Source organism: Panicum virgatum, chromosome 8K (assembly GCF_016808335.1).
Source record: "Panicum virgatum strain AP13 chromosome 8K, P.virgatum_v5, whole genome shotgun sequence".
NCBI lineage: Eukaryota > Viridiplantae > Streptophyta > Magnoliopsida > Poales > Poaceae > Panicum > Panicum virgatum.
Genome location: NC_053143.1, coordinates 554,167 through 573,940, shown reverse-complemented (window position 1 = coordinate 573,940; position 19,774 = coordinate 554,167). Strand labels below are relative to the sequence as shown.

Below are 19,774 nucleotides of genomic sequence, written 5' to 3'. Positions count from 1 at the left end.
TGCACATATATTTTGGAGGAATTTCGTTTTTGCAGGTTTTTGGCCTATTTTGGAGCATGAAATGACGAGGCCCGTGATCGAGCGCTAACACGGAGAAAGACGAAGGCCAAAGCCCAAAGGGAGGACCAAAGCCCATGTTGATTCGAAGCCCATTCACGCACATCCATCCTCCAAGAGAGCCCAAAGGACTGAGCCCACGAAGATGAGATCAAGATACTTCGGGATTAAGCAAAGCAAATGAAGATTTAAGGAAGGATTCCCTATCCTATCATTTCCTCGAAGATATCTCCAAGATAACGACGTCCAAAGGGGTGCAATCGTGAAGGACATAAACTCTAGAAGATGCGAGGAGTCTACACGCGAAAGATGAGACCGAGGCGAGCCCGAAACAGGGTAGGCCGGCCGGCCTAGGCCCATGGGGCCGGCCGGCCTAGCCCGTTTCTGAGGCGGTTTGGCCTCCCCTTCGACCGGTGGCTTCCTCGGTTTATAAATAGCTCGCACCTTATTCAACTCGAAGCATCCATCCACCCAGAACTCAACGAAAACCTAGGGCCAAGACCGGAGGGAGACGACGGCCGGCGCAAGTCTTCAAAGTTGTCTAGGAGATGGCTTAGGCCGACCCTAGCCGCCGTGGCCTCCCTGCGTGGTTGTGCCATGGCGGAGTTCATGAGCTAGTTGGATTCATCGATGGTGTGCACATGGCGGTGATGATCCAAACGAATCTATTATGTGAGTAATGATAATCATGTCTTCCGAATCTATTAGCGATCATGTTCTCTCTTTCGATTTCGTTCTTCTCTTTGGGTTTGCTTCATCTTAGATCTATTATCGAGATAGATCGCTTAGCATGATCTTGTAGTCATGGTGGCTAGAGGTTCATGGCGGAACTACCAAAGGGGGTTCGACTTGCTTCAGGGTATTTCGTCCAAAAGGGTGGCGTCGTGACAGGCCGTTGCCACAGAGTAGGCGGAGTATCGAGGGATCGGATTGGAGATTTTGGGTTTAAAGATGCTTTTGATTGAGATGCATGATTTATTCGCTCGTTAGCTTGAACTACAACTAGATGATGATAGGCCTAGTCATATCTTTGGTTTTGCTATGATTAAGCCTATGTTCATGGATGAGATCAACCTTTACATATCACTCATATCTATTAAAGGTTTTCTCTTTATCTGCAATCAATGCTTCACGTTAGGATAGATCCATTAGATTAGATGGAAAACCTTAGGTAGTTCTTTGTCGATCCACGGATTGATAAACCTTGGGAGAATACTCTAAGGGAAAAGCTACAGGAACCGTGCGCTTGCGGTATACAAATCGGGGCGCTAAGGAGCGTCAACAGACATCGAAGGATAGCGTTGTAGGGCAGCCAGAGCTTTGCCACTGCAAACTCGATATGATCAGTCCTGAAGTTCTCTGGGTTCTGAAAGTGACGGGCAAAGTGCATGCACCATACGGAAAAATGGCCCCGGGGCCAACTCCCCTGAAAGGCAGAGCCGCGGTGAGCTTTGCCGCCGGGATCTGAAGCTGGGCAAACGCCCACGAGGAAAGCACGTTGAGCCCTGCCCCCCATCGACCAGCACATGCTTGAGACAAGCATTAGTTATAGTCGAGGAGACCATGAGAGGCAGCTCCCCAGCCCCGCCCATGTTCTGCGGAAGGTCACTGGGGCCAAAGGAGATCGTTGTGTCGACCCACCTCAGAGGACACCATGACTTCGGGAGCGCGGCCACCGCGGTTACCTCCCTCTTCAAGATTTTGACAGTACGGCGGGATGCCGCACTGCCACCGTTGCTATGAATGGTAGAAATGGTGTGCTCTGCGGCCTGGAACCGCTCGGCGTCTTCTCCGTCGTCATCGTCATGGTCTTCTGGGTGTGCAGGAGCTAGCACAGTGTACTTCTGAGGGTCACCCTGCTGACCCTTTCCCCGCTTTTCCTATGGCTTCTACGTGTTCTCCCACCTCTGGCGGTTTTTCTCCGCTATGTTTTTCACGATCCAGCAGTCCTTCAGATCGTGGGTGTCGGAGTTGTGGAGTGGACACCACACCTCAGCCTTGCCCTCCTGCAGGGCAGTCTTGGGCTTCTTGTCATCACGGCAGGGCTGATTGTTCATTTTACTTCTCCCTGCCGCAAAGACAGCCCCTTGATCAGAAGCTTTCTTGTTCTTCTTCTTCTTCCCCTGGCCCTCCGGCCGAGGGGTCTGATCGATCATCCCGGGCAGAACGGCCCAGGGGCTGTGCCACGCTCGGCCGTCGGCTGCACGGGCACACTTGTCAGCGAGAGCTAGGAGTTCACCGACGTCCTGGATCTCGTGCGTCGCCAGCTTCTCAAGCATCTTCTCGTCCTGGAGTCCCTGACGAAATGCGACGATAACCGAAGCCGGGGTTATCCGTGGTATGGTGTGTCATACCTGGCAGAAACGCTGCACGAACTGGAATAGGGTCTCATTGGGTTGCTGCCTCACATCGTGGAGGTCAGCCTCTGATCCCGCGCGAGAGCAGTTTCCAGCAAAGTTCGCAATGAACTACCGGCACAACATTTCCCAAGAGGTGATCAACCCCTCAGGAAGGTTCATCAACCAGGACCGTGCTAGCATGGCGAGAGCGATGTGGAAATAATTTGCCATCACATCGTTGGCGCCACCGGCAGCGATAATGGAGGTGGCATAGATCTGGAGAAACTTCGTCGGGTCAATGGTCCGGTCGTATTTCTCTGGCAAATGCGGGCGGAACTTAGCCGGCCACGGCGCCCGGCGAAGATGTGGAGCTAGGGCGCGGCACCTGGCCCCAAGATCGATCTCAGGAGCAGCAGGCGGTGGGAGCACTTGAGCTCTGGGGGACTGCACCCCCCGCTGAAGATCCGGCACACCGTAGTGGTGCGCTCCTTCTGCTTCCAATCGATGGCGATCACCGCTCCGTTCGATGGCAAGCCGTGCGTCTTTCGCCGCCTTGCTCCTATTCAAGACCTCACATAGGTCGTGAGGTTGTTGTTGGTGAGGCGGCTGTTGAGCCTCGGTGTAACACCCCAGGTGTTTCATTAGCTAAACCAGGGTCATTAGCATCAAATCATGTACCCTTAACCCAATGCAAGTCTACATGAAATGGTTAGCAATTCAAAATCTTGGTTGTGTTAAATTTAAAATAATTTTCAATCCGTGGTCTAATTGAACATTTTTCCTGAAATAAAGCTTGTAGAGTTTTAAGTGTTGAACATTTGTCATGCTCAAATATATTTAAGTTTTCATGCAAAAGTCGAAGAAAAATTTGAATTTAGCTCGAACTAGGTAATAACTACATTTGTCGGGATTCACATTGAACTTTTGAATTGGGTCCCAAATGAAAGTAGGCCTGAAACAAAAGTGGTAGGATTTGAATTTTGGAACATCTTTCGTATTCAAAAATTTTCGAGTGTTAGTTGAAAATTTTGAGAAAGATTCAAATTTGAAATCAAACAAATTTCTCTCTCTCTTTCTCTCTACTCTCTCTGCTCTCTCTCCCTCCACTGTTTTCTGCCGAGCCGAAGTCGCCGTCGAGTTAAGGCCGCCGGCCACGCGCCGTGCTCTCCCCGCGCCCCGTCCTTGGCTCCTCCGCGATGCTTCTCGGCCTCTCCACGCGGCGACATCCTGTGCGCGCACGCCGAGGTTCGACGCCGAGCCGCCACGGCGAAGCCGTGCTGAACCGCCCGACCGCGTCATGCCCTCCCCCTCGCCTTGACCCGCCTGGAACCATCCCGCGAGCTCCGAGCCGTCCTCACCCTCCCCTCCTTCCTTCCTGAGCGCGAGCCCCACGCCCCGCGAGCCCCTGTTGCCGGGAACGGCCGCCGCCCCCTCCATCAGCGCCGCCGCCCCCTAGCTCACCGTGGAGCTCACCCCTCCACCCTTTCCCGCGCCAAACGGACCCCGCAGCTCGCTCCCTTGGCCTCCACCGGTGCTTCCCGACCCACTCGCCGCCGCCCCGGGCCACCGGACCGCCGCCGCCGCCGCCAACTGCCGCCGCCGCCGCCCCTGTTCCGCGGAGGCGCCGCCACCGGCCGTCCCAAGCTCAACCGAGGCCACCCCAAGGTTGCTCTCGCTCTCCTCTTGCTCCTCCCCCTAGCTCCCCTCGCCGCCGTTGACCCCAGGCGCCGGAATCCGGCCGCCCGCCGCTCCCCTGCTTCAAACTCCGGCCAGGGGCCTATCCGCGAGAAGAAAATGTCTTCCAGGGGCCTCTGCGCAAAAAGTTCTTTCTTTTTCTTTTTGTTTTCCAAACCAGCAAACTTGTAAATTCGATATAAATTCATAGAAAAATCAGAAAAATGTAAATCCAAATGTTTTGGAATCCTTGCAACAAGATCTACAACTTTCATTACATGCACATGTTTATTTTCTGTTTGTATTTTAATCTAGGAAAAAGATTAGATTTCAAAGGCTATAATTGTTCTAGGAGTTCTACTTAGAATCTATAGGTGATTTTTGTCTGGTAGGTAATACATGGCATGCTTAGTGTTGTGTAAAAAATTGAGCACCAGTTGACCTTTGTAACTAGATGAAACCCTAATCTTGGCTAGATCTAGTAAATTATTTTGCTTTTTATTTCTGGATGTTCTGACTTAGATATATGTATGAAAATTTTTCTGTGTATTTTCAATACCAAATGAGCACCACTTTCCAAGTTTCAATATTTTTAGAATTGTGTAGCAATTTCTTTGATTTAATGTTTGTTTAGTAGATTTTAATTATGATAAATAGTTTATGTTGATAATAAATCATGAAAATATTTCTGAGTGTTCATTTTGAATAGTTTAGCTTGTCCATGGAGTTTGAGCCCCAGTTCATGACTAGAACAGGATCTAAAAATTAATCTTGTTAAACTGATGTATGTTTTGTTTATTTTCTCCTATTTATTTGTGTGGTTAATAAATCCTGAAAAATTCACAGTAGCTAATTCATCCCTGTTTAGACATACTGTTAAAGTTTGAGATTGTTTTATGCTCTGGTGTAACCTGTATAATTCAATCTTGTTCTAGGAATTGTCTGACTACGTGAATTGTTCTGGATAATTGGCTACAAGGTTTAGGATGAGTTTTGCAGGATAGCTAGTCCTGTTTATTTTCTGTTTGTAGTAATTTTTGTTGAATTTAATACTGTATATGTGCTGAGTTGTTAAGTTATTAACCAACCATGATTTAATTGCTATAGGAGGTCACTCCCACTTGTTTAGAAGATTAGTATAGCTTTCTTGAGCTATTGATCGTGATGTCTTGTGTAGTTAGATATGTTGAGTTGCTACTCTATAAACGATTGCCCAGTAAAATATGAATGAAAGTGTTTCACTCTTTAACTTTGGGTTTTGTTTGCGTTACACCGTTATTGTGAAATAATTCATAAATTCCTACCATCACAACGAATTATTCATGTGCATTGCATCTCATATAGATACTGCTACTCTCGCTGACGGAACTTACGAGCTGGTGCCCGAGTCCGAGAGTGAGCAGCGCGAAGCTCAAGTTAATCTAACTGAAGCTGCGCAAGACCCGAACCCGATTTCGGAAGAGCCCAGATCCAGCTACGCCCAGGAAGGCAAGCCCCGGAGCATGTCCTACTATTTTAAACTTATGCAACTTTTTATTGTTCCTATCTATTTGTGCATTTAAGATTACAGGAGTTGACTGGAACCTTAATTGCATAATCCTAGGTACCGATGTTTGAACACTAGTATGTGTAGGTAGCTAGTTGGCTATGCTAATGTTTCGGTAGAAGTCGAGTGATTTCCTGTCACTCGCGAGAAATATAGGAGTTGGATGTTTACTACCTGCTGCAACTATAAGGCCTACGGGCGGGACTGTGGTACTTGGGATGTCCCGTCTGTTTAGTGAAATGTGATAAGGCCGCAGTGTGTGGTAGTGGTAGTTAAGCATTTGAACGTACTAAACACATGCCGAGAATATGGTAATCGGTAAGCTTAAGTACCTGATTGGCCCGGCAAGTGGACTTCTCCCTCACCTTCTTTGAACGTCGTTTCTCATGCGCGCACATGCGGGTGCAGAACTTTTGAATTCTATTTTGTTGTTCTCAAGACATTTTTTTCTGCTTTATGATGCTCTATTACGTGGGTGCCGAGTATTAAAGCCTTTTCACATCCGATTGCAATCCTGCAGAAAATTGACATATATAGTGTTTATTATGTATTTTAAAAATCATAGAAAACAATACATGAACAAAATAAATAAATTATATATGATATATAAATTATAAACAATGGATCTACATAGGCGGAGTGTTTATTTGGGTTGGAAAGGGCAATGAATTTAGATTTTAGATTGAATCATATTTTATGTTTTCCTCTAATTATGTATTTGGAGTTAATATATGTTCCAGATGAAAATTCTCATAATAATTAAATGGCAATTATTGAGAAAACAGTTGTACCAAGGCTAGAACTCTATTAACGAAACATGCAAGCTTTAAATGTGCCTAGATATAAATACGCAAAACAGTATACATATTTGATCATGTAGATATATACCTTGGCGATCCGTTCAAGCAAGATAAAGACCTCAGAGATCCATGTTTATGAAAGTTCAGCACACGCTCAAGCCTGGAAGAATTAATTAATATGACACAAGTTATTAATAATACAAGTTTTACAGTAGTTGGGAAAATTAACAACCGTCCATCAAGCAAGCTCTGACGGTTTAAAAATAGGCAGTATGAAGGGAGAGGTACTAGATGGTACCAAATACGTGGGTGCGACACCCCAAAATCACTCCCAGACATTTTCTAATTTCTTTTCTAAATTCAAATGAATGTCAAAAATTATTTTCCAAATATTCTTGTGAGCTTGAAATCAATAAAAATCATCTGGCTAAAAACCCCTAAATATTCCTTTCCTCAAAATACCCTCCAAAAATATATCTCAAATATTTCTCTCTTCCCAAAAGCTTGTCATGAAAATTCATCGTCAAAACCCTCCCCCAAAAGTCTCCAAATAATTCCCCAAATCAATTTCCCAAAACCCCCAAAAATTCCCAAAAAGGATATATCCAAAAATAACCCAGAAAACAAGTTCGAGGTGGAAAAGAAGACTTCTTCCATTTCTTCTCTTCTCCTCTCTCCTTCCGGCCCCACCTGGCAGTCGCCGCCGCTCCGCGGGGCTCTATGGGCCGCGGGGCCCCCAAAAGTCTCCAAATAATTCCCCACCTGTCTCCTTCGTCCCCTACCTCCTGCAGTGTGCACACGTTGTGCCTGTGATCGGCAAACCACCACGGGCATCACGCCGGCACGGCCTAACTCGCCCTATGCGTCACATCCCGCCGCCGGTGTGGCCCTCTGCCGCACAGCCTCCCCCATTGGCTGCTTCCCCCGAGCACACCTATAAATAAGCCTCTCCGCCACTGCTCCGCCCCGCGCCCAGGCGCCGCACCCTCCCGGCTCCGGTGAGCTTGCCACTCCATGTGGAACCTGCTCGCCGGAAGGCTGCCACAAAACCTGCCGCCACAATTCCCCACCCCCGGCCGCAATCTACAGAGGCGAGTTGTCCCCGAGCTCCGCCATCTTCCCCTCTACCTCCCCAACCCCTCTGGCCGTCTCAAGAGCGCTTGCATCGCCCCTTACCGAGTGCCGCCGCTCGCCGCCACGGTCGCCACCACGGCCTCCGCTGCCATGCCTCCTCCCTTCCCCGCCCAAATCAAAAACCTCCTGGGAGCTTCGCCGCCGCGTCCCCATTCCCGTGACGCAGGTGGCGCTGCCACAGAGGAACCAGCCCCGACAAATCTCCGGCGGAACGCCGCCGTGACGCGCCACAGCCATGCCGCGCACGTGCCCGCCGGAGCAGCCTGACTCCGTCTCGGCTCCGTTTCCCTCAGCTGTAGCTGACGGGTGGGCCCGGCATGACGCCGTGGCCGCTGTGCCATCCCCGCACCGCCTCGCGCCACTGACAGGTGGGCCATGCCCCAGCCATCGTCCCCGTGAGCTCAATCCAGTGGACCAACCACTCCTCAGGTCCCACTGGTCAGTCCATGAGCCAAGTGTACGGAACAGTACCCAGGCCGAAATGCTACCCAGCAGGACTTAACCGTAAGTCTATCCTTGCCCCCCTAAACTACTCAGAAATTCTAAATCAACCCCATCTCTTCCGCGGCCATGAAAGCAGCCCAAGAGAACTTTTTGAAAAGTCTAAATCTACCCCTGAACTCTCAAAAAGTACATATCTACCCCCATAACCTAAATGGTCCCCCCCCAGAACCTAAATGATCCATATCTTCTCCGTTTTAAGTATGATTTCGGTGACTCGACCATCTAAATTCATCTAAACCAAGACCAACGCAACCGTACCAGTCGTGCATACCTCAGGGAAATTACCATAATACCCTCCACCCCATTCATAAATAAACCCAAGGGTTTCCGCCCCGTTTCACACAACCCTCGCGCAGCTTCTCTGCCATAAACCAACCCGAGCCTTCCAAAGGTGCTCTAGCTGTCCCGCTTCCCGCCACCAAGCCTAGAACCAGCTAAGTTCAACTCCAACAACGGGTAAGCAACTCTAGCTATTCCAACACCACGTCAAACTCTACCCACACCCCGCTAGATGAGATTTTATTGATATGATTGCTTGCATGTGTGTTCCCTTGTTCTGCTGATTAGACTCCGAAGCATTCGAGTAGAGTTCTCCCACAGCCAGGACCCCGACATTGGAGCCATAAGCCGGTGCGAAGCAGAGGAAGGCCCACGGAACCCTTTCTCCACGAGCTTGAGTTTGTCGCCTCTTCGACGACGGCATGTCCATTGGATCCCTTTGATGCGTAAAATTCCCAGTTTTCAAACACTACCCTGAGCCGTTTTTTTATATGTCTATACTATTGCATTATTTTGCTACTGAACAACGATATTGTAGCCACCTAAGCCTGACTTAGGCTTAGGAAATAATGATTCATGATTTTGGGTAAATATTGCGAAAAGTCCTAGGAAAAGGCGTGAGTTTTTAAAAGAAAAGGGTTTTTGGGGAAAACGGGGATGTGTCCGGTTATCACCGGCACTACCAGGGCCTAGGGGCATGATGGGATCTCAGGATGGGAATGCTCGCGACATAGACTGGGGTTCCGGTGAAGGAATGCCTGGGGAGAGTATCACCCCTCCCGTATAAGGTCCGGGTTGTTGTTTCATCTTTCCTAACTCAAAGCATACAACTGCCTGGGATTGTTGGGCAGTAGCTTGACCTGAACCTGCATGCACTAACCTGAAGATTACCAAGTGGTTGGGAAAACACCGGAACGGCAAGGAAGGGGAAAATGTTTTAGTCCTGGCTTGGATGAAGGGGTGGCCTTGCTCGTTCCGGGGGACATCTCTAAGTGGATGAAGTGTAGGGGAAGGTTGGTTCGGAAATCGGGGCCTCATGACGATGAGCGTTTCGAAATCTGGCCGGTAGGTAAAGTGTACACCTCTTATCAGAGTTTATAAATATTTATTCGAATAGTTTGTGTCCACAGTGATGGGCGAGTTATGGCTTGGTTCTAATAATTATGGGTTTGTTTTAAGGGAACATATCTAGTGCAAACCAAGGATCTCGTGCAAACCCGTGCAAACCTACTAAACAAAGTTTCAAAAAATTCTGAAAAAAATCATGAATGTGCTTCTAATATTACATCATCTATATATAAAATTTCATGGTCAAATTCGTCTTACTCTAGAAGTTACAAAAAAGACAAATTTGAGATGCATTTGAACCATTATTGTTGTCAGAAAATTTGTCTTTTTTGTAACTTCTAGAGTAAGATAAATTTGACCATGAAATTTTATATATAGATGAGGTAAACTGAGAAGCACATTCATGATTTTTTTCAGAATTTTTTGAAACTTTGTTTAGTAGGTTTGCATGGGTTTGCACGAGGTCCTTGGTTTGCACTAGATACGTTGCCTTGTTTTAAAAAATGTTTTCAAAAAGGTTTTGGAAATGAGTTTTGGAAAAAGGCCACGGTATCAGGCGGTAAAGTCCAGTGGTATCTGTGCACCGCATCGGACCTAGTCCAGTTCGGGCAGTAAAGTCCAGTGCCATGTGTTCACGGTATTGGACCTAGTCCAGTGGCAGGTTTCTGAGAAAAGGAAAGGAAAGAAGGATGTGCAAAACCTCTCAGATGTGAGGATGATTTCAAAATAAAAGTGTTTATAAATTAATCCTGCATTGAAATGCTCGTTTTCTGCAAAATTACCCAAGCTCCACCGACTCAATGCATTTATTCCATTCCCTCCTCCCGCGGGAGAAGGTGGACTTGTTGAGCGAAGCGCTCACCTCTCGAGTCGTCCGGATCTGGTCTGCCGGCTCAACAAGTCTCTCTATGGACTGAAGCAGGCTCCACGGGCTTGGTACTCTCGGTTCGCAACGTTCTTGCTGATACTGGGGTTCACCGAGGCCAAGTCTGACACGTCTCTCTTCATCTACCACCGTGGGAATGAGACGGCATATCTGCTGCTATATGTCGATGACATTGTGCTCACAGCTTCCAGTCAGCAGTTGCTTCAGAGTGTCATCTCCTCTCTGCAGCAGGAGTTCGCTATGAAGGATCTTGGTCAGCTCCACCACTTCTTGGGCGTCACTGTTGAGCCTTGCCCGTCTGGTCTCCTTCTGCACCAGCAGCAGTACGCCCTCGATATTCTGGAGCGGGCTGGGATGACTGATTGCAAGCCCTGCTCCACTCCAGTCGACACTCAGGCGAAGCTGTCTGCTGATCTGGGTGATCCGGTGGCTGACCCTACAGCCTACCGGAGTCTGGCCGGCGCTTTGCAGTACCTCACCTTCACCAGGCCGGACCTCACCTACGCTGTTCAGCAGGTCAGTCTCCATATGCATGATCCCCGGGAGTCACACCTTGCTGCGCTGAAGCATCTCCTCCGGTACGTCCGTGGCAATGTGGACCTCGGCCTGGTACTTCACCGCTCGTCCTCTGCTGAGCTGGTGGTCTACACCGACGCTGACTGGGCTGGTTGCCCCGGACACTCGTCGCTCCACCTCTGGCTACGCCGTCTTCCTGGGCGGCAACCTGGTCTCCTGGTCGTCCAAGCGGCAGCCGGTTGTCTCCCGCTCCAGTGCCGAGGCGGAGTACCGGGCTGTCGCTAATGGCGTGGCGGAGGCGTCCTGGCTACGACAGCTCTTGGCGGAGCTCCACAGCCCGCTCGCCAAGAGCACGCTCGTCTACTGCGACAACGTCAGCGCCGTGTATCTCTCCACCAACCCCGTCCAGCATCAGCGGACGAAGCACGTGGAGATCGACCTACACTTCGTGCGCGACAGAGTCGCCATCGGCGATGTTCGGGTACTCCATGTCCCGACTACTTCCCAGTTTGCTGACATCTTCACGAAAGGGCTGCCCTCGTCGACCTTCTCGGAGTTTTGATCCAGCCTCAACGTAGCCGGTGGCTAGTTGTGGCTGCGGGGGGTATTAGCCATTTTTGTGCTCTACTTGTACTCTCATCTTGTCCAGTCTTGAACACCGCTGCGTCGGTTGTTCAGACTGCGGGGGGTGTTAGCTTTCTTGTTGTCCAGTATTGAACACCGCTGCGCCGGTAGTTCAGACTGCGGGGGGTTGTTGGAGTATATTGAGCCCATGTGTATAGAGGCCCATCTAGAGGCCCATGTGTTGGATCTATATATACCCACCCATCTAGGGTTGGAGGAATATAGCAATAATTCCCGTCATTATGGTATCAATAGCCTAGGTTAGGGTTCCTCCTCTGTTTTTCCAGCCTCCCTTGTTTTCCAGCCGCCGCATCCCCTGTGCCCGCCGCCGCCGGCCATGGCCGGCCGGCCGCCGGCGCCGCCGGCCCCCTTCTTTCCCCCCTCCTTCCCTCCCCTCCCTCCCTCCCCCTCTGCTCCCACTCGCGCGGATCTGGGCGCCCCGCCTGGATTTCCTGCAGCCGCCGCCGCCTCTGGCCCGCGTCATGGCGCGTGGTCCCGTTCCGCCGCCGCCCTTCCAGGGCCGGGCGCGGGCGCGGGCGCGGCGGGCACTGCGGGATCCGCCCAGGGTGCGGCCGCCGTCGCCCCTGCGGTGGTCCTCACCGCCAATCTCGGGCGCGGTGGTCCGGACGCTGCAGAACCCGCCGCTGCAGGGGCCGGGGACGCTGCCCCCCTTGCTCCAGCCGCGGGCCCCGGCGCGGGTCCTCTGCAGCAGGCCCTGGAGCTACCTCCCGTGGTGGAGCAGCCCATGGAGGCCGCCATGGCTACCGCAGGTGCCGATCTGGCTGCCCTGCGGGCCGCAGCACAACTGCTGCAGGCTGCGGGCGTCGATCAGGCGGTCCTGCGGGCCGCAGCCCAGCTCCTACACGCCGCGGGGGCTTCTCCTGAGGACGCGGCCGCCGATCCCGCCGTTGCTGCTGCCCACCGCGCCGCCATCGCCACAGGCAAGCAACCCGTCGTTGCCGCCGCGTCCGACACTGCGTGGACCGGGCTCGGGATGCCGCCCGCGGATGCGCCGCTCTCCGCCATCGCCATCCGCGGGCAGCCGGCCGACGCCGCACTCACCGCGGCCCTCCTCGCCGCCAAGTCGGAGGCTTCGGCGGCTCAGGAGCGGGTCCGCGTAGCTTCCCTCGCCTGGGAGCGTGAGCGCGCCACAGCCGACGCCCTCGCTCTCCGGGTCGCCGAGGCGGAGCGCTTCCTCCGCGTCTCTTCCGGCCGGCCCGTCGACCACGAGCCCGGCGCCTCTTCCTCACGCCAGGCCCCGATCGCTGGAGCTGGAGCTCGGTACGACCCGACCGACCCCATGGTCGCCCAGCTCCACCTCCAGGCAGCCGGCGTCCAGAACATCAGGGCCCTGGTCTCCGTCCTCCTCGACCCCGCGTCCTCCTCCTACGGCCGCTGGCGGGACCAGGTCCTCCTCACCCTTCGCCGCTACGCCCTCGATGACCACGTCCTCATCGACTCGCCGATCGAGGCGCGGGACGTGACGTGGCTGCGCCTCGACAGCGTCGCCCTGTCCTGGATCTTCGGGACCATCTCCCTGGATCTTCAGGACCTCGTCAGGACACACGGCGGCACCGCGCGGCAGGCCTGGGTGGCGCTCGAGGGGCAGTTCCTCGGCAACGCCGAGTACCGCGCCCTCCAGCTCGACGCCACCTTCCGCACCTTCGTGCAGGGGGACCTCTCCGTCGGTGAGTACTGCCGGCGGATGAAGAGCATGGCCGATGCTCTTCACGACCTCGGGGATCCGGTGTCCGATCGGGTCTTGGTGCTCAATGTCCTACGGGGACTGAGCAGCACCTACGACCACCTGAAGAGCTGGATCGCCCGCCAGAGGCCCTTCCCCACCTTCCTGCAGGTCCGGGACGACCTCACCCTCGAGGAGATCACCAGGGGTCTCGCGCCCGGATCGTCCTCGCCCACCGCCGCCGCGCTCGTTGCTACTCCACCGACCTCCTCCACTGTTCCTCCTCCCGTTGGGCAGACCGGAGGAGGGGGGGCCGTGGACGTCGCCGGCGACGGGGTGGTGGTGGTGGCACTGGTGGCCCTACTTCTGGCCACACCGGTACCGGTGGGGGCCGTCGGGGCGGCGCGTCGACACCGGCTCCGGCTCCCGCTCCCGCCCCTGCTGCTGGAGGTACGCCCTGGCCATCCTTCAGCAACCCATGGTCAGGGCGCATCTCGATGTGGCCGTTCCAGGGTCCGGGAGGGGGGCCTCGTCCTCAGCTCCAGCCGGCGGCCATGTTCACTGGCGCTGCTCCACTCTTCGCGCCTTCCTGGACCCCGCCCGCTCAGCCCAGCCAGCAGCCGACCTGGCCTGGGGGGTGGGACCAGGCCGCTCTGGCGCAGTCCTTCAGCACCATGGGACTGACGCCGCCGACCAGCACCGAGTGGATCGCCGACTCGGGCGCCTCGTTCCACACCACTCCCGATGCTGGTATCCTGTCCGACCCCCACACCCTTCTTGTCCTTCTTCTATCATGGTTGGTGATGGGTCTTGCCTTCCTGTCACCGCCGTGGGTTCTGCTCCTCGTCTTCCTCATGTTCTTGTTGCTCCTCAAATAGTTCACAACCTTCTTTCTATTCGTCAGTTTACTGCTGACAACTCCTGTTCTATCGAATTTGACTCTTCTGGTCTTACTGTGAAGGATTCGGCTTCCCGGCGTCCACTTCTCCGATGTGACAGCCCGGGGCCCCTTTACACTCTTCGGCTTCCTGCTTCCGCTACCTCGCCTTCGGCTTCTTCGTCTTCTGCTTTTGCCGTGACGCCTTCTTCCACCACCTGGCACCGTCGGCTTGGTCACCCCGGCCGCGACGTTTTGGCTCATCTCCGCTGTAGTACCGATGTAACATGTACTAGGGCTCCTGCTGAGCACCTCTGTCATGCGTGCCAGTTAGGTCGTCATGTTAGACTTCCGTTTTCTGTTTCTTCTTCGCATGCTGCGCATGCTTTTGATCTCATTCACTGTGACCTGTGGACATCTCCTGTACTCAGCATGTCTGGCTATAGATATTATCTGGTCATTGTTGATTTCTCTCATTACTCTTGGACTTTCCCTTTGCGCGCTAAGTCTGAGACTTTCCCCCCCTCCTCCACTTCTTTGCCTGGGTGTCCACTCAGTTCGGCCTCACCGTTAAGGCCGTCCAGTGTGACAACGGGCGGGAGTTCGATAACTCCACCTCCCGGTCTTTCTTCCTGTCTCGGGGTGTTCAGCTGCGTATGTCTTGTCCGTATACCTCTCCTCAGAACGGCAAGGCTGAGCGGATGATTCGCACGACGAACGACGTCGTGCGCACCCTTCTGATCCAGGCTTCTCTCCCCCGCGCTTCTGGGCTGAGAGCCTCCACACCGCCACCTACCTGCTCAACCGCCTTACGTCCACTGCTTCTCCTGCTCCCACTCCACACCATGCTCTTTTCGGTACCCCTCCTCGCTACGACCACCTTCGGGTCTTCGGGTGTGCGTGTTACCCTAACACCTCCGCCACCGCTTCTCACAAGCTGGCGCCCCGCACGACTCGTTGTGTGTTCCTTGGGTACTCCCCTGACCACAAGGGGTACCGATGCTTTGACCTCACCTCTCGCCGCGTTCTGATCTCCCGACACGTCGTCTTCGACGAGTCGGATTTCCCCTACTCCACCTCATCCACACCTTCTCCTGATCCCGAGCTCGCGTCTCTGTTTCCGACTGACCCGGTGGTTCAGCCACCGTTACCTGTCTGTCCTTTTCCTGCAGGTTTTCACGGCACACCGGCACCGCTTCCGGTGATCCCTGCTGCGCCGAGCGCGGCCCCGGGGCCCGCGATCGAGCCACGCGCGGCCCCCGGACCTCCGGTTGTGCCGCGCACGGACCCGGTGTCTTTTGCTGCGCCTCGCGCGGCCCCGGTGCCTTCCCCTGCACCTGAGCGGTACGCTCAGCCGGTGCAGGTGTACCGGCGTCGTCCGGCGCCGAACCCGGCGCCGCAGTGGTACGCTGAGCCGGTGCAGGTGTACCGGCGTCGTTCCGCGCCAACACCGGCTCCGGCTCCTGCTCCGGAGGCTCCTGCGACGCCGACACCGGAGCTGCCGCCGCCGCCTCCTCCGGCTCCCACTCGCGCAGAGCCGGAGGTGTACCACCCGCCGGTCCCCATCGGGATCCTCGACATATCCATCCCATGGTGACTCGGCGGATGGCGTCCCAGGCCGCGACTCTCTCCGCCACCGAGGGAGAGCCGCGGGTCTCTCCGGTACCCTCCTCTGTCCGCGACGCCTTGGCGGATCCTCACTGGCGTCGCGCGATGGAAGAGGAGTACGCGGCTCTTCTTGCCAACCAGACGTGGGACCTCGTGCCGCGTCCGTCTGGTTGCAATGTGGTGACTGGCAAGTGGATCTGGACGCATAAGCGTCGGGCTGACGGCACACTGGAGCGCTACAAGGCTCGCTGGGTTCTCCGGGGGTTCACTCAGCGGCCTGGTGTGGATTATGATGAGACTTTCAGCCCAGTCGTGAAGCCCGCTACGGTGCGCACGGTCCTCTCACTTGCGCTCTCGCGCACTTGGCCTGTGCACCAGCTGGACGTGAAGAATGCATTTCTTCACGGCACCTTGTCAGAGACTGTTTACTGCTCTCAGCCTGCGGGATTTGTGAACTCGAGTCGTCCGGATCTGGTCTGCCGGCTCAACAAGTCTCTCTATGGACTCAAGCAAGCTCCACGGGCTTGGTACTCTCGGTTCGCAACGTTCTTGCTGATACTGGGGTTCACCGAGGCCAAGTCTGACACGTCTCTCTTCATCTACCACCGTGGGAATGAGACGGCATATCTGCTGCTATATGTCGATGACATTGTGCTCACAGCTTCCAGTCAGCAGTTGCTTCAGAGTGTCATCTCCTCTCTGCAGCAGGAGTTCGCTATGAAGGATCTTGGTCAGCTCCACCACTTCTTGGGCGTCACTGTTGAGCCTTGCCCGTCTGGTCTCCTTCTGCACCAGCGGCAGTACGCCCTCGATATTCTGGAGCGGGCTGGGAAGACTGATTGCAAGCCCTGCTCCACTCCAGTCGACACTCAGGCGAAGCTGTCTGCTGATCTGGGTGATCCGGTGGCTGACCCTACAGCCTACCGGAGTCTGGCCGGCGCTTTGCAGTACCTCACCTTCACCAGGCCGGACCTCACCTACGCTGTTCAGCAGGTCTGTCTCCATATGCATGATCCCCGGGAGTCACACCTTGCTGCGCTGAAGCGTCTCCTCCGGTACGTCCGTGGCACTGTGGACCTCGGCCTGGTACTTCACCGCTCGTCCTCTGCTGAGCTGGTGGTCTACACCGACGCTGACTGGGCTGGCTGCCCCGGACACTCGTCGCTCCACCTCTGGCTACGCCGTCTTCCTGGGCGGCAACCTGGTCTCCTGGTCGTCCAAGCGGCAGCCGGTTGTCTCCCGCTCCAGTGCCGAGGCGGAGTACCGGGCTGTCGCTAACGGCGTGGCGGAGGCGTCCTGGCTACGACAGCTCTTGGCGGAGCTCCACAGCCCGCTCGCCAAGAGCACGCTCGTCTACTACGACAACGTCAGCGCCGTGTATCTATCCACCAACCCTGTCCAGCATCAGCGGACGAAGCACGAGGAGATCGACCTACACTTCGTGCGCGACAGTGTCGCCATCGGCGATGTTCGGGTACTCCATGTCCCGACTAACTCCCAGTTTGCTGACATCTTCACGAAAGGGCTGCCCTCGTCGACCTTCTCGGAGTTTTGATCCAGCCTCAACGTAGCCGGTGGCTAGTTGTGGCTGCGGGGGGGGGGGGGGGGGGGGGTATTAGCCATTTTTGTGCTCTACTTGTACTCTCATCTTGTCCAGTCTTGAACACCGCTGCGTCGGTTGTTCAGACTGCGGGGGGTGTTAGCTTTCTTGTTGTCCAGTCTTGAATACCGCTGCGCCGGTAGTTCAGACCGCGGGGGGTGTTGGAGTATATTGAGCCCATGTGTATAGAGGCCCATCTAGAGGCCCATGTGTTGGATCTATATATACCCACCCTTCTAGGGTTGGAGGAATATAGCAATAATTCCCGTCATTACAAAAAAATCTTACAATTTAAAAATATGCAGTACTATGGAAAATGTACCAGAAGGTATTAAATAGGTTGGCCTGGTAACAGAAAAAGATGTGACCGGTAGCAATATTTTTTTGTTTTTTAATTCAGTAAAGTGTAAATTTAATTACGTATTATTTTTTCCTAACCACCATAAAACTTGTATAATAATTTACCTGAAGTCAGTGGAGTTCCATAGACGAATTGACCCGTCCTCCCTGCAACCGGTAATTAGAATTGAAACGACACCCGAGTGGCAACAGACAATGTCAACGGGACCTGCATGTCCTTCCAGTGTTTGGACACAGCTCGCATTCTTGCAGTCCCAGATCTGACTCAGAAGAAACCTAGTTCATTAGTATTCGGCTATTGTGATCCTCAGTGTTTAATATGCTATAATGCGTACCTTGGCAGTTTTGTCTCGAGAACCGGTGATCATGTATGGCTTATCACCACCACCACTGAAGTAATCCAAGCACTCGATCTGATACGAGTGCCCAGTCAATATTGTTGTGAGTTGACTATCATCTTGACATCGATCCCAAATCTGCAGTTCCAAGTAAATACATGCATATTGTTTCATCAGTTATTAATAATGCAGGTAAGAACTGAACGTCCACAATGCAACTGCGTGCATGGGGATAGGAAATTAAACCCGATCACACACGAACCTTTACTGTTTTGTCCTGAGCACTAGCAAACATATTGGTGTCCTTGGGATCAAACGCGACTTGCATCAAACATTGACTCTTCACGTCAAATGTTTTTCGCAAATTCCAGTCCTCGCCAGCATAGTCCCACAGCAAAATTTTGCCATCCATGGACGCTGACAGCACGAGCGATTCGGTTCCGTGAATAGCCAAAGACTTGATAGGTTTCGTGTGTTTATGAAGAACACGTTTTTGCTCCTTTGAATCACAATCATACACGTGGATGGATCCACCAGTAGTACCTGCCATAACCCATTGCTGGTGGGCTAGAAATTTAGCCAACGTAACTGCATGCAACCGATCGAGATGATAGATATATAGTTAGTTAATAATGTTATATTGACAACAGTATATATATGCGGCGACCAATATAATGAAAAACATTTGGTCAACATGGTGCAAGTCAGAACGCAGAAGCATGCCTTTTGCTCCATTTATCTCAATTGGCCATTTCAATCCCTGCGAGTAAATATATGGGCACAAGTTATTTATTTATTTTGGAAACATGGCACAAGTTACTTAGGAGTATAGTTCTTGCGCACAAGGAAATTAAGCGAAGCTCGACATGACTAGCCAAGTTGGATGTTGATTACGATTATATTACTTGTATAGCTAATACCAAGGAAATTCTAGCTAATACCAAGGAAATTCTTAGCAGCTGATGAGTGTCGAGTTCAATCACTTGCCTTTGCACGGTAGTCCCAAATGTGAACAAACCTGTCGGCTTGAGTAACGACCATCCTGTGTTACAAGAGAAGTTATTGATAGATGCAAACAGCAAGTCATCAATCTATGTATTCGCACGAGGAATGCATGGGTCCACTACTGACCATGGCTTTGTTGGATGGAAGTCTAGGGTGCGCGCAGACTTTACTTTGTATATGGTCTGTTGCCAAACAAAGATTAGAGATAGTAAAAACATTCCAGATTCAGACGAAAATAAAACAGGGAAATGCAAGGTTGGTTCAAAGTAACAAGCTAGTATACATCATTATTTGGAAGGGAGCGTTTGTAAAAAATGCTTAATCCTGTCTGCCTATGTTGCTGCATGAGCTTGTCGGGTCATACTGTCTTCAAATGAATATATAACTGAATTTTCGTTAAATTTTAATCAGGGAAACTCACCTCTTCCATAAGTTGACTGGGGAATTTATCGAAGCCCGTAACTACACCAGTGCTCTCCATATCAGTGCTCTCCACATCCTCATCCTCCTTGTTCTCTGGATCTATGTTTACCAGAGCTAACCCTTTTTCGTTTGCGACCGCAATCCTACCACAATGTAACACATTGTATGCAATTAATTTCAGAGAGACTAATACTGGAGGTATTTGATGAATAGGCTCCATGTAGAACTCTTCCACTGTCTAAATTATGTTTGGACATTAAAAGAAACAAGGCCGGCCAAACAATGAAATAATGGCTGGTACATTAAACTACTTTTTATGGTGGTTCCAAATAGTTGGAGCACAAATATTGGCCAGATTTTCTTTTGAGTAACAATGTATGTCACTAAAAACACTTTTAGGTGAGACCATAAATACATAGTATCTCTAGTATTTAATGTATGACATCATTGAC

At 52.5% G+C, this 19,774-nt stretch overlaps 2 protein-coding genes across 2 annotated transcripts; one reads left to right on the top strand and one right to left on the bottom strand.

Annotated features, from left to right (window-relative positions):
* The first annotated feature begins 12,172 nt into the window (after window positions 1–12,172).
* LOC120646445 lies at window positions 12,173–17,535 on the top strand. The gene is made up of 2 exons (XM_039923010.1): window positions 12,173–12,510; window positions 17,502–17,535. Exons 1-2 carry the CDS (start codon window positions 12,173–12,175, stop codon window positions 17,533–17,535), a joined length of 372 nt encoding a protein of 123 aa, XP_039778944.1.
* A 122-nt stretch (window positions 17,536–17,657) lies between these two features.
* On the bottom strand, window positions 17,658–19,542 carry LOC120646443 (putative coatomer subunit beta'-3). Its single transcript, XM_039923009.1, has 7 exons — window positions 19,321–19,542; window positions 19,026–19,081; window positions 18,882–18,936; window positions 18,618–18,654; window positions 18,157–18,482; window positions 17,892–18,032; window positions 17,658–17,816 (listed from the first exon to the last, which is right to left on the bottom strand). Exons 1-7 carry the CDS (start codon window positions 19,540–19,542, stop codon window positions 17,658–17,660), a joined length of 996 nt encoding a protein of 331 aa, XP_039778943.1.
* Between the last annotated feature and the right edge of the window lie 232 nt (window positions 19,543–19,774).